This window comes from Echinops telfairi, unplaced genomic scaffold, assembly GCF_000313985.2.
Source record: "Echinops telfairi isolate 266 unplaced genomic scaffold, ASM31398v2 ScPeMD7_5868;HRSCAF=6743_0, whole genome shotgun sequence".
NCBI lineage: Eukaryota > Metazoa > Chordata > Mammalia > Afrosoricida > Tenrecidae > Echinops > Echinops telfairi.
Genome location: NW_022109767.1, coordinates 8,440,564 through 8,457,371, shown reverse-complemented (window position 1 = coordinate 8,457,371; position 16,808 = coordinate 8,440,564). Strand labels below are relative to the sequence as shown.

At 45.8% G+C, this 16,808-nt stretch overlaps 1 protein-coding gene across 1 annotated transcript in view; it reads right to left on the bottom strand.

The window, feature by feature from the left end:
- Nucleotides 1-5,440: 5,440 nt before the first annotated feature.
- MBOAT1 (membrane bound O-acyltransferase domain containing 1) overlaps nt 5,441-16,808 on the bottom strand; it is a 92,389-nt gene continuing 81,021 nt past the window's right edge. The window contains exon 12 of the mRNA XM_013007200.2: nt 5,441-9,903. Within this exon, the coding sequence (XP_012862654.2) occupies nt 9,831-9,903 (73 nt within the window). The 3' untranslated portion in view covers nt 5,441-9,830. The remainder of the gene's footprint in view (nt 9,904-16,808) is intronic.

Sequence of the window (16,808 nt, the reverse complement as noted above, 5' to 3'; positions counted from 1 at the left end):
CCCACCAGGATCGTGTGACCCATAGGCTTCCATTGTGGTTTTCAGAAGTAGACCATCAGCCTTAGCTACTCAGCATCGGCCACTGACGGTCAGGGGTGGCTGCACACGAATGGCTGGGAATCGAACCTGGTTTTCCCCGTGGAAGACCAGACTGACTCCTACCCCTGCACTGTCGATTTCCTTCCCCCCAGACACAATCTCACAAGCACCTTCATCCCCCCCAGACACAATCTCACAAGCACCTTCATCGTTGCTTTTTGCAACAGAGCCGTCTGTTTGATTGCTCGTTCGTGGAACCGTTTTAGATTTGATAACTTCGGAAGCAAATCACCAAATAGAATGTTTTTAAAGTGAACTCTGACTGACGCTTGAGGGGATAACCTGAGCGTCCAAGGCAATGAAAACAGTCCCAGTCACTTGTCTAAAGTTTAAAAAATTGGTGCAAGTTTCTGACACGATCAACTGCAAATCAATATGATCTCTTCAACTAAATCAGCATGTTTTCTTCCATCTAGAACACCTGAAACCAGGGGAGACCTTACAAGTGGGGTGGGGGGCCCACAAACTTCCAGACTGCTAAGTCAGGCTCCCACTTCTGTACTTGCTTGGGTTTGATGACTTGCTAGGATATCACACACAACTCAGGAAAGTGCTATACTTCGTGGGTAGTTTTATTACAGCCAAATGGATATCAAAAAAGAGTCATGTAGGGAGAGGTCTGAGTATTCCCAAACAGCAGCTTCCACATCCCCCAAACAGATGTGGCTGCACTCCCACGTCCATCAATTTCCACCAGCAGCCAGGAAGCTCAGAACCCAATGCCCAGAGCTCGTGACACAAGTCAACCTCCGATCACTCTCTGCCAATGTTGGCTGACGTCTCAAGGTTGACAGCCCTCGAGTCCTGGAGAGCCAGTCCCCACCGACATGAGTTATTTACCCTTGGGGGTGGTCTGAGGGCTCATCAAAGATGCTTTAGTCGTGGGGGTAATATTTGGGAGATTTTCTTTGGGGAACCAGGGCCCCAAATCAAACTCCTTGGGTCAACTTCAATTCTCTACTCCACAGGCTTCAAGAAGGAAAAGGCGACCCTGCCACTGGTACAGTGTCCTTTCATGCTGAATCAAGCCTCTCAGTGAGAAAAATGATAATACACCTCATTTTCCTCCTTGAGTTACAGAATCGAGGACCAAGAATGACCTGCAGCACCCACAACTCCAGGCCCCGGGAGCTGCACTCCATCCAGAGAAACTGGTTCTGATTCTGGGTGACTGACTCTCTCCAGTTTGCCCAGAACAACCATTTGCCTGGGAGGTTCCCAGAACAAGGGACTTCCGGTGCTAAAATCCAGAACGGTGGTTGTTAGGGGCTAAGGCCAGCTTCTAATACCATGCCACCACGTGACAGCGTCCAACGGTCCCTTGGGTTCTTCTGGCCTATAACCTTTACAGGGGTAGATTACCACGCCCTCTTTCCCTGAGAGCCGTGGGTGGCTTTGAACTGCCATCCTTTCTGTTAACATCTGAGCATGCAATTGCTGCACATTCAGGGCTCCCTACCACTGGGAGCCTCCTGAGCAAACCAGCACGGGTGGTCACTGCAGTGGCCACCTCTGCGCTCACGCCCTCAGTTCCTTTTCTTGGAAATTAAGATACCTGAAGATGGTGACGCTTGGCCATAAATCACACAGCAAGTTCTAAGATTTCCCTGTAATACGGATCATTCCACATGCTGCACGCTAATGGTGATAGATCTCGCTTTTTTGCTGGTGTGCAAGATATGCATTTTTCTTGTTCTGGCATCACAAAGGAGTCCTCTTTGCGACAGCTCTTGAGAGCTAGTTGGCCCTTAAACAATCCTGCTATGCATTGACTCATGTCTCCCATTTGCTCTGTTAAATGAATGCGGTGCGATGAGCAAAAGGAATATCTTGAGTCGATCTCTTCTGAGATATACAAAGAGATGAAACAAGAAATAGAGAAAAGAGGAGACTCAGGACGATTGATACTAAGCCACGTGGATCTCTCCCAGGAACCAAGTTGAAGAAACAAAGCCCTTTTCCTAGAGCCAACAGAGAGGAAACTTTCCCAAGGGCGAGCACCTACATTCAGATTTCCAAATGCCCCACCACGCTCACTGCCATTGAGTTGATGCTGACTCACAGGGGTCCTGCAGAACAGGACAGAACGGTCACTGTGCATTCCTGAGACTGTAAGTCTTCACAGGAGTAGAAAGCATCGTCTTTCTCCTGAGGAGCAGCTGGTGGTTTTAAACGGCTGACCTTGCAGTTAGCAGCCCAACACATAACCACTACAATACATTTCGGTTTGTTAAGACAGCCATTTGTAACATTTCTCTAAGGCGAGTCCTTATTCCCTAAACGAAACAAAACACACTGCCTTCTAGCTGATGCTGACTCATAATGACTATCCAGAACAGGTTAGAACCATCCCCTAAAGTTCCTGTCCTTGATTGAATTGTGTTACCCCAAAATGTGTATCAACTTGGCTAGGCCATGATTTCCCAACGTTGTGTGGTGATCCTCTGTTTTGTGACCCCATGCAATTATCTCCCGTTTTGTGAGGTGTTGTGACTTGTGCGTATTAGGGAGTCATGGTTAGGTTCCATCACTGGGGACTAGGTTGTTTGTTATGTTCATGCAGCAGGCTGGGGGAGGGGGTGGTGGACACCTTTACTCATGCCCTGGGGTAGGTGTAAGGGGAGTTTCCATGGGGTTTGCCCTGCGTCGTCACTTTACGAAGGAATAAGCAAATCAAGCAGACAGAAGGACCTCATGAGAGAGAAGATCTGCAAAGAGAGTGCTTTCTGTGGACCGGGAGTCCCTGAACTGAGAGCCTTCTAAACCCACTGCGCACAAAATACATGGAGATTTTGAAGGAATGATAGGCCCACAGGTGTTGAAAAGAGACAGAGACCTTCGTCCAGAGCCAGTTAAGAGAAAGCCTTCCCCTCTAGCTGGTGCCCTGAATTCGGATTTCTAGCCTCCTAAATTGTGAGCATCCATTTGTTCGTAAAGACATCCACGCGTGATATGTGTTACGTGGGCACTGGATAACTAAGACTGCGTCCACGGCTGTCATCTGCGGAAGCAGACCACCACGTCCTTCTCCTGTGGAGTGACGGCAGAGTTCCCCCCAGACCTTTTGGCCAGCATCAGAGTGTGCTTAACCACCGCGCCACCAGGGCTATTACCATGACCTAATATCCCCATAAGGCAGCAATGCAGGGTTACCTCTAGATGTCCCTAGTTATGTGGGATGAGCCTCGTACATTAGTCCAAATGGAGTGTTTGTCTTAACATCTCTTATCCCAAATAAGGTAGAGTATGGATTCTAGTCTTGCCCCAGCACCGACCCCACGTGATTGTTTCAAGAACAAGCATATTACTTTTGCATTTTATCATCTAAGAGAACGGCTCGTCGTATGGAAAGAAGACAACTTATTTGAAGGCAAGGCACCTCTTGTGAAGCTTTCCAGTGAATGAATTTCACGGGGCACCCCTGGATTACAGTGTTCACTTTTCCACTAAATCTGTGACCCGAAGCAGGTGACCAAACATCTCTCTGACCCTCAGCCTTCTTACCTAAGGGGAAAATCCAGCCTACAAACTTGAGAGTGCAGATCAGAAATGAAACACACACACCCCTTATCAGAACCCTCGTCTACTTCTGGTAGGAATACAAAGGGTACAGTCACTGTGGAAACCAGTTTAGTGGGTCTTCAAAGAGTTAAATACAAAGCCCCACTACAACTGACTCAGTGATGGTCCACAGGGTTTCTGAGACTGTACATCTTAATGGGAGCAGACAGCCTGACCTCTCTTCCCTGGAGGAGCTGGTGGGTTTGAACTTCCGACCTTGTGGTTAGTAGCCCAATGTCTAGCCCATAGCTCCACCAGGATTCCAGATCCAGCAATCCCAATTGTGGGTATAGGAGGTGACTTCAGAAAGCTCGTGGAAAAAAATGAATGAAGAGATCATGGTATTTTTACATGAGCTTCTTGAGCTCCTGCATAAAATCTAGAGGATTGAAAGCAGGAAATTGCACAAAACCCTGCACACCAGAGGCCCTTGCAGCCGTTTTCACAATAGCAGAAGTGGAAATCCCCCGCGTGTCATCAATAGATGAAAGGATAAATGTGATGAAGTAGAGAGAGAGACAGAGAGACAGGAATATTACGCATAGAGATAAATGACACATCAATACATGCAGCAACATGAATCTTGAAAATTGTATGCTGAGTGAAATGAGTCGGTCACAGAAGGGCAAATATTGTCCAGTTATATGTGGGGGGCCTTCAAAAAGTTCATGGAAAAATGGAATTAAAAGATAACGGAATTTACACACACACACATACTTTCCCTCATACGAGGTAGGAAAATATCTAGAGAGTAAAGCTTATCAGTGGAATGAGAGGCCACGGGAGGTATGATAGTTAGGTTTTATGTCAACTTGGATGTGCAAAGACTCTCCCATGATCTGATCTAATATACTATGGTCAACCTGTGACGGGATCTTCCGTGAAGCAGCCAAGCCGGTGAGGGGAGAATCGGCTTCCTTCACCTGGTCACAGCCTAGATGTGACTCAGGGAGGTCTCCTTCAGGGTGTGTGTGGCCTGTTCTCAGTATAAATCGACAGGGTGGGGAAGCTCACACCTGCTGCTGCATCTGGTTAGCTGACCTCCAGCTAGATCCCCTGCTGATTCCAGGAGCCATTCACAGACTGCTGGCCTTGGACACCTTCAGTTGATCTCATTCATTCAGCTCAGCAGCCACCAGCCTTTGCTCTGCCTGCTTCATCTTCCCGCTTCCTGTTCATCAGTCCTGCAGCTGCAGTCGTGAGAACACATGAACTTGCACTTATCCACTCAACAACTGTGTGAACCATTTCTTAATATAAACCGCGTTCTAGATACATAAGCACTATTGGTTTTGCGTCTCCAGAGAACCTCGCCTAACACAGGGGCTCTGCATTCCTGGGACAGTGGCAGAATAATTAGCAAAAGGAGAGTGATGATGGTTGGACAGCACGAGGAACACCATCAATGTCACTGGATTCTAAATGTAAAAATCGTTCAATTGGCAAAAGGTTTGTTATTTTTTACACCCCCCCCCCCCACACACACACCACCATCCAAGTGCCTGACATCTAGTAAAATGTAAGTGAGCAGCGCGAATGCTCACATTTTAGGCAAATGAGACTTTTAAATGGTGTACACTTGTTAAAATGCTTACCCACACGTGCCTCCTTGCGTGAAGTTTCTGACAGCACTAATAGGAAGTAGTCATTGTGTCCAGAAGTACTTCCTTTGCAGGGAACCTCTACTCAGTCAGAAACTCATTCTCTTTCTCTTCTTTTAGTTTATTTATGTGTTTGATCTTACCACCTGGTTTAAACAAATTTGATTGAGGGCAGCCAGCACAGCTTATATTTTATTATTCTTTTCCACAACATTTAATACCCCTTTGCCTCCTCCCACGTTGTTTATTGCCCCGTAGACTCCCCAGAAGGAGCACAGTCCATTGGCAGCACAGACAGAAATGGTGTCTTCAATCCCTGCTTTCCAAGATGACGCATCTGTTAAACAAGGTTGGGTTTAGTCGAGGACGGCGCTGGGGAGTGAGAGAGGTGAGAACCCGCCGAAGGGTCCATCGAGGCTGACTGCTAACACTGCCATGAAATGAGGGGCAAGCGAGAGCTCCCTCCTTACCAAACGCCCGTACCCCTTTACATTCCTTCTTCACAATGATTTCTCGCAAGGCTGCTCTGCTGCGCGTAATAGTAGGAACATTCAAGCGTCGTCTTAAAGAGCCATTGCCGGGCAAGCAGATGGCGCGCTCAAACTGGAAGCGTTAGCAAAACAGTCACCCCTCCTGGGCTCCCGGTAGACAGTTCATGCAAAGGAGAGGCTCTGATTCCCCATCTTGGCTCAATTCCGAGATCCCCGGGAGTAAAAACCAGCCTCCTTTGGGGCATGTCTGATTTTGGGGGGGTCCATCCAAGTGTGTACATTGAGTCCTTCGAGCTCGGAGCGTCTGCAGTGCCCTGAACATCTCCCTCCACAATTCTTCTCCACCAGCTTCTGAGTGGAGTTATTGTATCACCAGGATTGTCACAATGCAAAGAACCTACGGCTTCAGAAGGAACAGCCCTGTCTGAGTAGGTTCTGGTTTAAGAACCTTGGGTAAGCTTTCTCCTTCTGGTGTCTGGAACCAATGGCTGTGTTTCCAGAATCCAGAGTCGTGTGGCTGGATGTCAGAAAGAACGTCCCCGGCCCCCATCCCCAAAGCAAAGACCAAGCTTCCGCCCGCCCGTATCTCTCTCCGGCTCTGGGGCTCTCTTTACACACCTCCACAGCTCTCAGAGGTCCTATAAGGTACGAAAACAAGTCAATGGGATGTGCCCAACGTAATTAGACAAAAAGCTTTATAAAGATACTCCCTGCACTTACTGAATTAAATAAAGAGGCATGTAAGCATGCCTCTGAGGCACTGGGGAATCCTCGAATCCTTTTACCTCATCTGTTGAAGAGCTGACAGTTTGATTTTTCTAACTTGTCCTGGAGACATCAATCTTTTTCTTACGAACAAAAGAGTTCAGGGTCATAGGGTGTCTTTGAGTATAAGCTTTTGGTTTTCCATGAAATGAATGGCTTGACATGGCTGAAAGGTCAGGGGTTTGAACCTATCAGCTGCTCTTTGGGAACTATATGGGGCAGTCTGCTTCCGTAAAGATGTATGACCTATGAAATTCTATCGGGCAGTTCTACTGAATGTGGCGATCCAAGAAGCAAGGTAAGCATGGACTTGCATGCGCTTTGCTTTTTAATCTGCAGTGAACAATTTCACATTTTTTTCACCACATGGCAAACTCTGCTTCTAGGTCTGGCTGGTATCCGTCTCTCTGAAAACCCCGCAGCACCTTCCTATAGAATCAAAGCCTCTTTTCAAATTTACAATCCCTGCCCAAAGCTGAGAACTCACTATGCAAGGTAAGCACAGACTTACTACTGCTTACTTGCTAATCTGCGGTACACAGTTTCACATGCTGTTCACCACCTAACATGACACTGTATGACCGATTAGTAAGTAAGAATCAATAAGCCCATGCTCACCTTACTTATTAGATCACTTGCCCCTGGTCCTATAAGGTCTCTTTGAGTTAGAATCAACTTGACATTTAGCCACATGGTTTGTGACTCCTTCACAATGATTGGGTGGGAATATGGACATACGGTGCTTGTGGCCGACCGAGGGGACTGAAGCAGCTGCTCTGTTGCAGCCATCCGCTATCAAGGGGAACTAGGAGTGGTGGATTTAACACCCGAGGAATTGGATAGTTGGATGCAAAGGCAAATATAGAGCAGTAAGAAAAGAGGTGAGCTGTACATTGCCTTGTTTGCTGTTATCAGTAATGTAGCTGCAATGGCGGAGAAAGAGAAAGCAGGGGAAACTGTAGCACTGAGCCAAGCCGATAGGAGCGGCCAAGGTTAGTCTCAGGGCAGACGCAGAAAAATAAACCAGAAACAAGAAGTACCGCTATGACTGCTGGGAGAGAACTGGACAAGACACTCTGGAATGTTTAAAGAGTTGCTTTAGTTTGTAGAAGAGTGTCATCAGTCTCCTGAAGAATCTATACCCAAATGGATCGTGAGAGCCAGGGACCTGGGGGAAGGGTCTTTAGTTTGGAATGCCGCAGAATGAACAAGGATGTGTAGGTTGAAGCAAAACCCACAATTCATGAATACAAGATCCAGTTACATAACAAGTTCACCCAGAGGAAATGGCCAGCCTGGTGGTCCGGAGACATTTGTTCAGTGACATTTGTGGACACTGAGAAAGGAAACTGCCCCACTAAACACTCACTGGAACACTCCCAGAGGAAGAGGCTAATGTGCGGCTTATGCCCGCCATCCTAGACTGGCTTATGGTGACTAGGATGCAGATCCAACGGGTAAGCCACTCCCACGGGCCATCACAGACCCTGGAAGGGGCCTGGCAAAGAAACATTTGTGAAACGGGCATTGCTACTAGCCAACCTGGACTAACATGGTAGCTGAACCTGATGTTCCTTCCCAAAGAAGAAAAGATGAGGTAGAAAGAAGTGACCAGTGTAAGGGAATAGAATTGCTGATGGTAAAGAAATGAACAAATGAGCTATGGCGCAAGGGAAACCCAGTATTGCATTGGGCCTTCAAGAGCCAGGGAATAATCTCTCAGGTCAATTTTATCAGAGGCCTGAGAGGCCAAGATAAAATGTTTGGAGATGCCGACCATATCAGATGGATACATGCAACAGATCTCAGTGACTAGCACGTGAGTTACCTCACCCTGAGGGCTCTGTCTTACTGCAGGGTAATCGTTAGTGATTGTTTGGAATGAGTAAAACAATTGCCAGAGGGAAAAGTTAACCCTTCAAGTATGAAAAGACCAACGGTTACAAAGCCAGGGGGTGGCCTATGGTAAAGTGAATTATTTAATATGGTCTTTCTAAACAGTCTTTGTGACTGCCCAAATTTGGGGGGGACCTTGCATGAGGGGAGTAGTCATTTTTGCTTTCCCCCTAGGCTTAAAGGGAGACACAGAGAAGAGGGGGAGAGCTGTCCCATGGGGAACAGTGCCATTCGGTGGCACCGCAGTAGCAAACGTGCTAGAGCACAAGATGCCAGGAACCAGGAGTCTGGTGCGGGACAGCTGCAGTGGGGCTTGCCAACCCATGGAGTTGAGTAGAACACTGGCCCAGGAAGGCTCCAAGAGGGCCCAGTCAGAAAGGGCAAGAAGATGAGCTGATCAAGAATTATATCTTGAGTTGTTCCTGTACCTGCTGCGCCATTCTTGATCCCCAATGGTTTCCGGTTCCTTCCCAATCAAAACTCTTCTCTGCGGGCGTGGCTTGTGAGTTCTGTGAGACCTGGCAGTGAATTCTAAAACCCACGACCGGAGAGCAAGTATTGAGTGAGGGGAGTCGATGTTAGGGATGATGAAGTGGTGCGGCCGTTTGGAGCACTTTTACCTTCCGTTTCATGTTGTTGTTGTTGTTAAGTGTAGTTCAGTTGGTTCTGACTCAGAGAGACTCCATGGACAACCCAACAATACAACATTTGGTCCTGCGCCATGCTCACAACTGTAGTTAAGTTTGAGCCCACTGTGGCAAGCGTCGTATCCATCCATCTCACTAGGGATCCCCCTCTTTTTGGACAACTCTCTACTTCACTAAGCATCATGTCCTTTCTCCGAGGATTCATTTCTCCTCCTGATAAGGCGTCCAAAGTACAGGAGACAGAGTTTCACCATCCTCACTTCTAAGGGGAATTTTGGTTACGCTTCTTTCAATACCAACTGATTTGTTTTTGAATAAACTCAATGTGTTTTTGTTCTGTTTTGTTTGCCGAAACCATCATTCAAATGTACCAATTCTTCTGCAACCTTTCTTCTTTATTATCCAACTTTCATATGCATGTGAAGCGATGGAAAATACCAGTGCTTGGGTCAGGCGCATGTTTGTCTTCATAATGACATCTTTGCCATTTCAACATGACACTTGATTTGATTGCTGCTTCCAGGGACACTGATGGCAGATCCAAGTAAAGTAATAGTATGAACACCTTCAATCTTTTCTCCATGTATAATGATGTTGCTTATTGGTCCAGTTGTGAGGATTTTGATTTCCTTGATGTGGAGTTGCAATCCATACCAAAGACTACTGTCTTTGATCGTCATCATTAATTACTCCAAGTTCTCTTCTTCATCATTAATTACTCCAGGTTCTCTTCAACGGCCCCAGCTTTGTGCTGATCCTTATAAAGGAAATTATTCTTTAGGTTTGATTGGCAGAAATAGTATTATCAGGAGACTTATAATGTGTAAATAAAAGTACATTGACCTAGGAATAAAAACAGAGAAATTAAATTTCAAACAAAAAATATATGTAAGAAATGTCACACAATCACATCATCTTCGGTATGGTGAGAGAATAAACTGCTTTAGTTTGTACTAAGGCTTGCCTTAATTTACTCCAAGAATAACTCCATTCTATGGGTGGGTAGGTGTGGGTCTAGGCATGGGCTAAAACCAGACAGGGCATAGCCAACCAAACTGTCCATCTGCAGAAAGACAGACACATGGTATTGTTCCACTGACATCATAAGCAGACTAAGAGAATTCCACAAAAGACAGAAACATTCGATACTCAACCTCTAAAACCTCACAGGACCAAATTCAACCTTACCTTCTATTCTCTGTTGAAAAAGGCAACTAACATTTTAGCCAGCATGCTCTCCCCAAGTCAGGTGAAATGAAATCACTTGGCACGGCTCTTTTAGCCATAGTCTTAGTAACTCAGTCAAGTCATAGGGTGGGATCATGCCAATAAGGTATAGAGGACTCTCCCTTGGGGATGGGTCCATTTTCCCATTCTGTTGGATGTAACAATGAGCCATCTCACAGAAGAAAGAACAAAGAGTCCCCTGACCGTCAAGAAACAAGTGTCATCAGAAGAAGTGTGCATTCGAGATCCTTGACTGAAGTAGCCGAGCCATCAGAGGCACCAGAGGTTACAGCACCGAGAGCATGAAGCACAGGGGCCAATGGGCTTCCTGGCGCACAGAACGAGGCAGAGGCCAAGGGCTCGTGGGGCTGAGAGGACCAGAGAGAGACTTGTCTGCCAAGGTGTCTGAGAAGAGGAACTGCAGAGAAAAGAACTGCATCCTTACTATTTTGTAACCTGTTAGCTTTCCTAGGAAATCCTGTATTTATGGAGGATCGCCTCTAAATTCTGTGTTGCCCTTGCAACAAATTAGCAGACCCATCAGATATGTTCAGAGTGTTGTAGGAAGGATGGTTGGTGTCCGAATAGGATGGATGGAGGAGGCATGTCTGGCCTCTGCCTCATAGACCTTGGCATGTGGAGTTGGATCCTCCTTCTTCAGGTGGCTGGAAGAGGTAAGATTCCCACCCCCCTCCTGAACCCTGCTCCAGCCCCACACACAGTGACTGCCTTACACATGTGTGTGTCTTACCAGCCCAAAGTAACCAGAAATTTAGTCTGTGACTGAAAAAACAACTTTCATCCAAAGGAGTTTCACTTTTGAGACCTGTGGATTTTTATGGCATTGGCATGACTGTACATACTTGAGGCACTCAGCAAGTATTGGATAGATTAAGAAGCACAGGTCATTAAAAATGGCTCCTATTTCTACAACTACTCCATAACCATTTAGATAAGTGAACTGATACCTTCCCTAGCACTTGTTGAAGACCAAAGGAAACATGGTTATGCATCACTCTCCCAGTTCTGCGGTACAAGGTCAGGTCCGTTAGAGCTGGAGAACTCACCTATGCCAGCCCCCCATCCTTTAGCAAGAGGAGTGTCTACCGATGAGTGGCATACAGGGGAGTACCTGAATGAAGAGCAGAGCTGACAATATTCCTTGGTACATTTATACTTTCAACAAATATCTGCTGTTTAGGATGTACAAAAAATTATGCTGGAATATATAGAGGAGTCTGCAGCCCTGTCCCTCTCCTCAGAGCAATGGGAAACAAGACAAATTCAAAAACCAAACAACTGCCAATGAAAATTCTAGCCCTCTGGATTTCAGAGGCTGGAAATCTTCATGGGAGCTGAAAGCCTCATCTTTCTCCTGTGGGGCAGCTGTGGGGTTCCAACAACTGCCCTTCAGGTTAGCAGGCCAACACAGAACCCACTACACTACCAGAGCTCCTCAGACAAGTCTGAGAGTAATGGTAGCTTAGCCAGAGGAGGGGGACACAGTCACAGGTGAATGTCTATATAACTTAATGTCTAAGCTAGGACATTATTGCGAGAGAAAGGGACTCCATAGATGAATGCACTGTAGAGTCCAACACAAGTGAACTGGGGTTCTCAAGGGCATTCTAGCACAACCATAAGCCATAGCAACTCCAGTGTTCAAAGTTTATTCATTATGTAAATTAGGCTTTGCTTTCGCTCTTTCATATGTTGCTAACTTTGAATTAATGATTAAGTCCGAATATTTTAGAAGTCAAAGGGGAAAAAATGCAATCCACTAGAGAGGTTGTAAAAAAACGGCTAATACAGTTGGTCACTAACCAAAAGGTCAAAGCTTCAAGTCAACCCCAAAGCACCTTGGAAGAACCACCTGGCCATCTCTTTCTGCAAATTCGACCACTGAAACCCCTGTGGAGTGCACTTCTACCCTGGCATAAACACAGTTGTAATGAGCTGGGGTCTATTCGATGGCAACTGGTTGGTGGGTTGGTTGCTTGGTTGAGGGAGCCCTGATGGGGTATGTGTTGGGCTGTTAACTGCAAGGTCAGCAGTTTGAAACCTCCAGCTTCTCTGTGGGAGAAAAATGAGGCTCTCTAGTCCTGCAAAGAGTCACAGTCTCGGACACCCACAGGGGCAGCTCGACTCTGTCCTACAGGTTCACTACGAGTCAGAGTGGGCTTGATAGCAGTGAGTTCAGTTTTGATTTGTTTTGCTTAGTTGGTTGGTTGGGGGTGAGACTTAGGGCTCTAGTCTGACATTCTATATTTCTCTAAAGGACAAGGAATGTTTTACTTTCCATTATGGAAAAACTCAACACAATGAACATCTCTACTTGGTCACATGGAGCAGTGAACTGAAGTACTCCAAATGCAGAGATGAATCCAGCATGGTTCCTGTGCTGAAGGAAGAAGTCTGATGTTTACCAAAAGACACCTGGACAAGTTCTAACAATCTTCCACACGGAATTTATGGAAGTGTTATCTAACCTTAGAAATTGAAGATAAATTATTGTATGAGAATCTCCTTTTCACAACTGATTCCATACGAGAGATCTTTCAGCAAACAGTTATTTCAGTGTTGCACTTGGGACTCATTAATAATGTAAAGGGGGGAGGGTTAAACCAAGGAATTTTAAATTGAGATGAGAAGCCACAGTAGACTAAAAACTGATGAGGCATAAAAATGAAACCCATCTGAAATTTAAATGTTAACCGGAGAAGGATAGATTGAAATAATCGATTTACATACCACTGTCATTCACTGACAGCTGACGAGGTTAGCACTAAGTAAGGAAGGGATTTGGAGTAAAAGCAGGCTCCCTGGTCTAAAAGACCATACCGCTTTGTCTTCCAAGAGATTCACTAATTTCCTTAAGAAAGCCTGAAAACCTTTTTTGAGGAACCATCTGTAATGACCGCTGGTAACATGTGGCTCTATACATCCAAATGAATATTCAATAAAATGTCCAATACGCAATGACCAAATGAGCTGTCAACCTCGTTGGCAACACACATACACACGCGTGAACAACTCAAACTCACTGCCATGGGGTCAGCTGTGACTCTCACAGGCCCTACAAGACAGGGTAGAACCTGACCTCTCTTGGATTCGCAGGAGCAGACAGCCTCATTTTTCTCCGACAGTGTGGCTGGTGGTTTGGAACTGCAGTCCGTGCAAAGAGCAGCCCAACTCATAGTCCACCCCCCTACCTGGGCTCCTCCGAGACAACACAGGGATAGCACATTTCCATCATTGTGGAAAGTTCCATTGCAGGGAGCTTCTTTAAATAGGAAATTTAGAGTCTAAGTATAAGTAACGATGATAACCAGCTATGATCTAAGTTGACCAAAATGACAATGGTGTTCCAAGAAAATATTCGACATGGTTTTTAAAAGAAATAGAACTCTAGAAGAAAGTCATCTGGATTACCAATCAGTTGATTTTGCTGCCACAACTTTGGTAAAAATACAGGAATCAGCATACTTTAATTGAGGTGGTGCTGTGATAATTGCTCAGCTACTCACAGAAAGGAAAGCAGTTCAAAACTACCAGCCATTCCTAGGTAGAAAGTTGAGGCGTTCTACTTCTAAAGCTTTACAGCCTCAGAAACCCACAGGGACAGCTCTACTCTGTCCTATAGGGTCACCGAGCATCAGATTGGCTTGATGGCAGGGAATGATGAGCTGAAATCAACTAGGTAGCAACAGGCTTGGTTTTACCCTTTAGTTCCTTAAGATGAGATCTTTGGTGGCACCAAGAGTTAATACACTCCACTGCTAAATAAAAGGTTGGGGATCCGAGTCTACCCAGAGGGGCATCAGACCAGCCATTGAAAACCCTGATGGAGGACAATTTTGCTTTGACACCCATGGGGTCATCAGCCCTCAGAACTGGTTCTATAGCAACTGGTATACGAGTAAATGATGGAGCCCCAGTGGTATAATGGCTATGTCTTGGTCTTCTTCTTCTTTTTAATCATTTTATTGGGGGCTCATACAAGTCTTATCACAATCCATACATACATCAATTGTGTACAGCACATGTGTACATTCATTGCCCTTCTCATTCTCAAAACATTTGCTCTCCACTTAAGCCCCTGGCATCAGCTCCTAATTTTCCCCCTCCCTCCCCACTCCCCCATGAACCCTTGATAATTTATAAATTATTTTGTCATATCTTACACTGTCCGACATCTCCCTTTACCCACTTTTCTGTTGTCCGTCCCCCAGGGAGGAGGTTATACGTAGAACCCTGTAATGGGTTCCCCCTTTCCACCTCACCCCGCCTCCACCCTCCCAGTATCACCACTCTCAGCACTGGTCCTGAAGGGATCATCTGTCCTGGATTCCCTGTGTTCCCAGTTCCTGTCTGTACCAGTGTACATCCTCTGGTCTAGTCAGATTTGTAAGGTAGAATTGGGATCATGATAGTGTGTGTGTGTGGGGGGAAGCACTTAGGAAGTAGAGGAAGTTGTATGTTTCATTGTTGTTACACTGCACCCTGACTGGCTCGTCTCCTCCTCGTGACCCTTCTGCAAGGGATTGTCCCCTTGCTTACATATGGGCTTTGGGTCTCCACTCCACACTCCCCCTCATTCACAATGATATGATTTTTTGTTTTTTGATGCCTGATACCTGATCCCTTCGACACCTCGTGATCACACAGGCCAGTGTGCTTCTTCCATGTGGGCTTTGTTGCTTCTGAGCTAGATGGCCGCTTGTTTACCTTCAAGTCTTTAAGACCCCAGACGCTATATCTTTTGATAGCTGGGCTCCATCAGCTTTCCTCACATTTGCTTATGTACCCACTTTGTCTTCAGCGATTGTGTCAGGAAGGTGAGCATCATGGAATGCCAGTTTAATACAATAAAGTGTTCTTGCACCGAGGGAGTACTTGAGTGGAGGCCCAATTTATGACTTGGTCTTCTAATAGCAAGGTCAGCAGTTCAAAACCACCTGCTGCTCTTAGGGAAAAGAATCAAGGCTTTCTACTCTCCAGTAAAGAGTTACAGTCTCAAAAACCCACAGAGCAGTTCTACCCTGCCCTGTAGAGTCTCTGTGAGTTGGAATCCACTCGATGGCAATAAGTATGTATAATTGGTTCAGGGTATAGTATCACAAGCAAATCACCACTTCATATAGTTCTTCAGCATTTACTTCCTGCAAAAAGATATCTTCAAAAAAAAAAGATATCTTCTCCTCAAGAAATGTTTAGTAACCATGTTACCTTGCTGTTAATGGATCTGTGAGTCTGTAACTCAGGCCTTGGCCTCAGTTCCCGCATGAGTCTGGTTGTTACTCCCTCTCTCTGATAAACAGGGATACTTATATCTGCACGTCACAGAGCTATTTTGAGAAATAGTTTTGCCTGTTTCTCTCCCCCTAGTACACCCGTCTCTTCCTTGGATCCTATGTTCTGCCCACACTCATTTCTGCCGGCTCCTCCTACCATGGAGGCTTTGTGATGCTGTTCCTTTTGTCTGAAACACTACCCACACCACTGCACCACACCCAACACCCTCACACACTTGGTGCCTGGCTCCTTTCCAAGCACAGCCCAGGACTTCTCTCAAAAGCTACTTCCTCCAAAGCTGCCCCTGATACCCACTGTGAATAAGAATCCTGATATGCACCCAATAAAACATTTCAACATTCACTCAGAGCAGGGGCTCTGTGTGTCTTTATAAGTCTGTTAATGAGGGTCTGTCTTTGCACCACTATTGCCCAGAATGCTCTCTGTTTGGAGGAGGGCTTCCCACCCCAGCACTGCATGGTGCTCAGTGTCCTGCACACTGCAGGACAGAAAGGTATGCAGCTGTATGGAGGCAGGCATTTCTGTTGCAGCACAAGAAAGATTGCTCAAAGGTCAGCCATTCACCAGCAGCACATACTTCAACACAGAATGTGAGCAGGGGCCAGAACCTGGACAGCACAGCAGATGGATCAAGGGTGAGGGTGAGAGATGTACGACTGAATGCTGCCCCACAGGGGTTTCCGGGTAGTCTTTTTTTTTTTCTAGCAGGAGTTCAGGACTTCTCCTTCTTTTATTTTTTGGCCCATATAGTAATTAATTTAATATCCCAAGCATAACATTTTATAACATGAAAGCAGGCATTGAGAACATTATATTAAAAAACTCACTGCCATTGAGGCAATGCTAACTCATAGAGAACACCTATGGGTTTCCAAGATGGTAACTGTTTACAGGAGAAGAAAGCCCAGAAATTCTCCCGAGGAGATGCTGGTGGTTTTGAACTGCTGACCATGTGGATCGCAGCCCAATACATAACCACTATGCTACCATGGCTCCCTTAGAATGACATATCTTTGAATAATTATTTATTGGTAAATAAATTGAGTCTATTTTTTATGTTGTATCTATTAACTAGTTCTATTCCAAAGCATTTTCTGAAACAAATCACTTGTAATTTTTTTTTAATCCAGGTCTTCTTTTGAGGCACTGCTGGCTGGGTTGGAAATGGGCTAGCAGTCAAGCACTCGAACAGTTCATTACTTGGG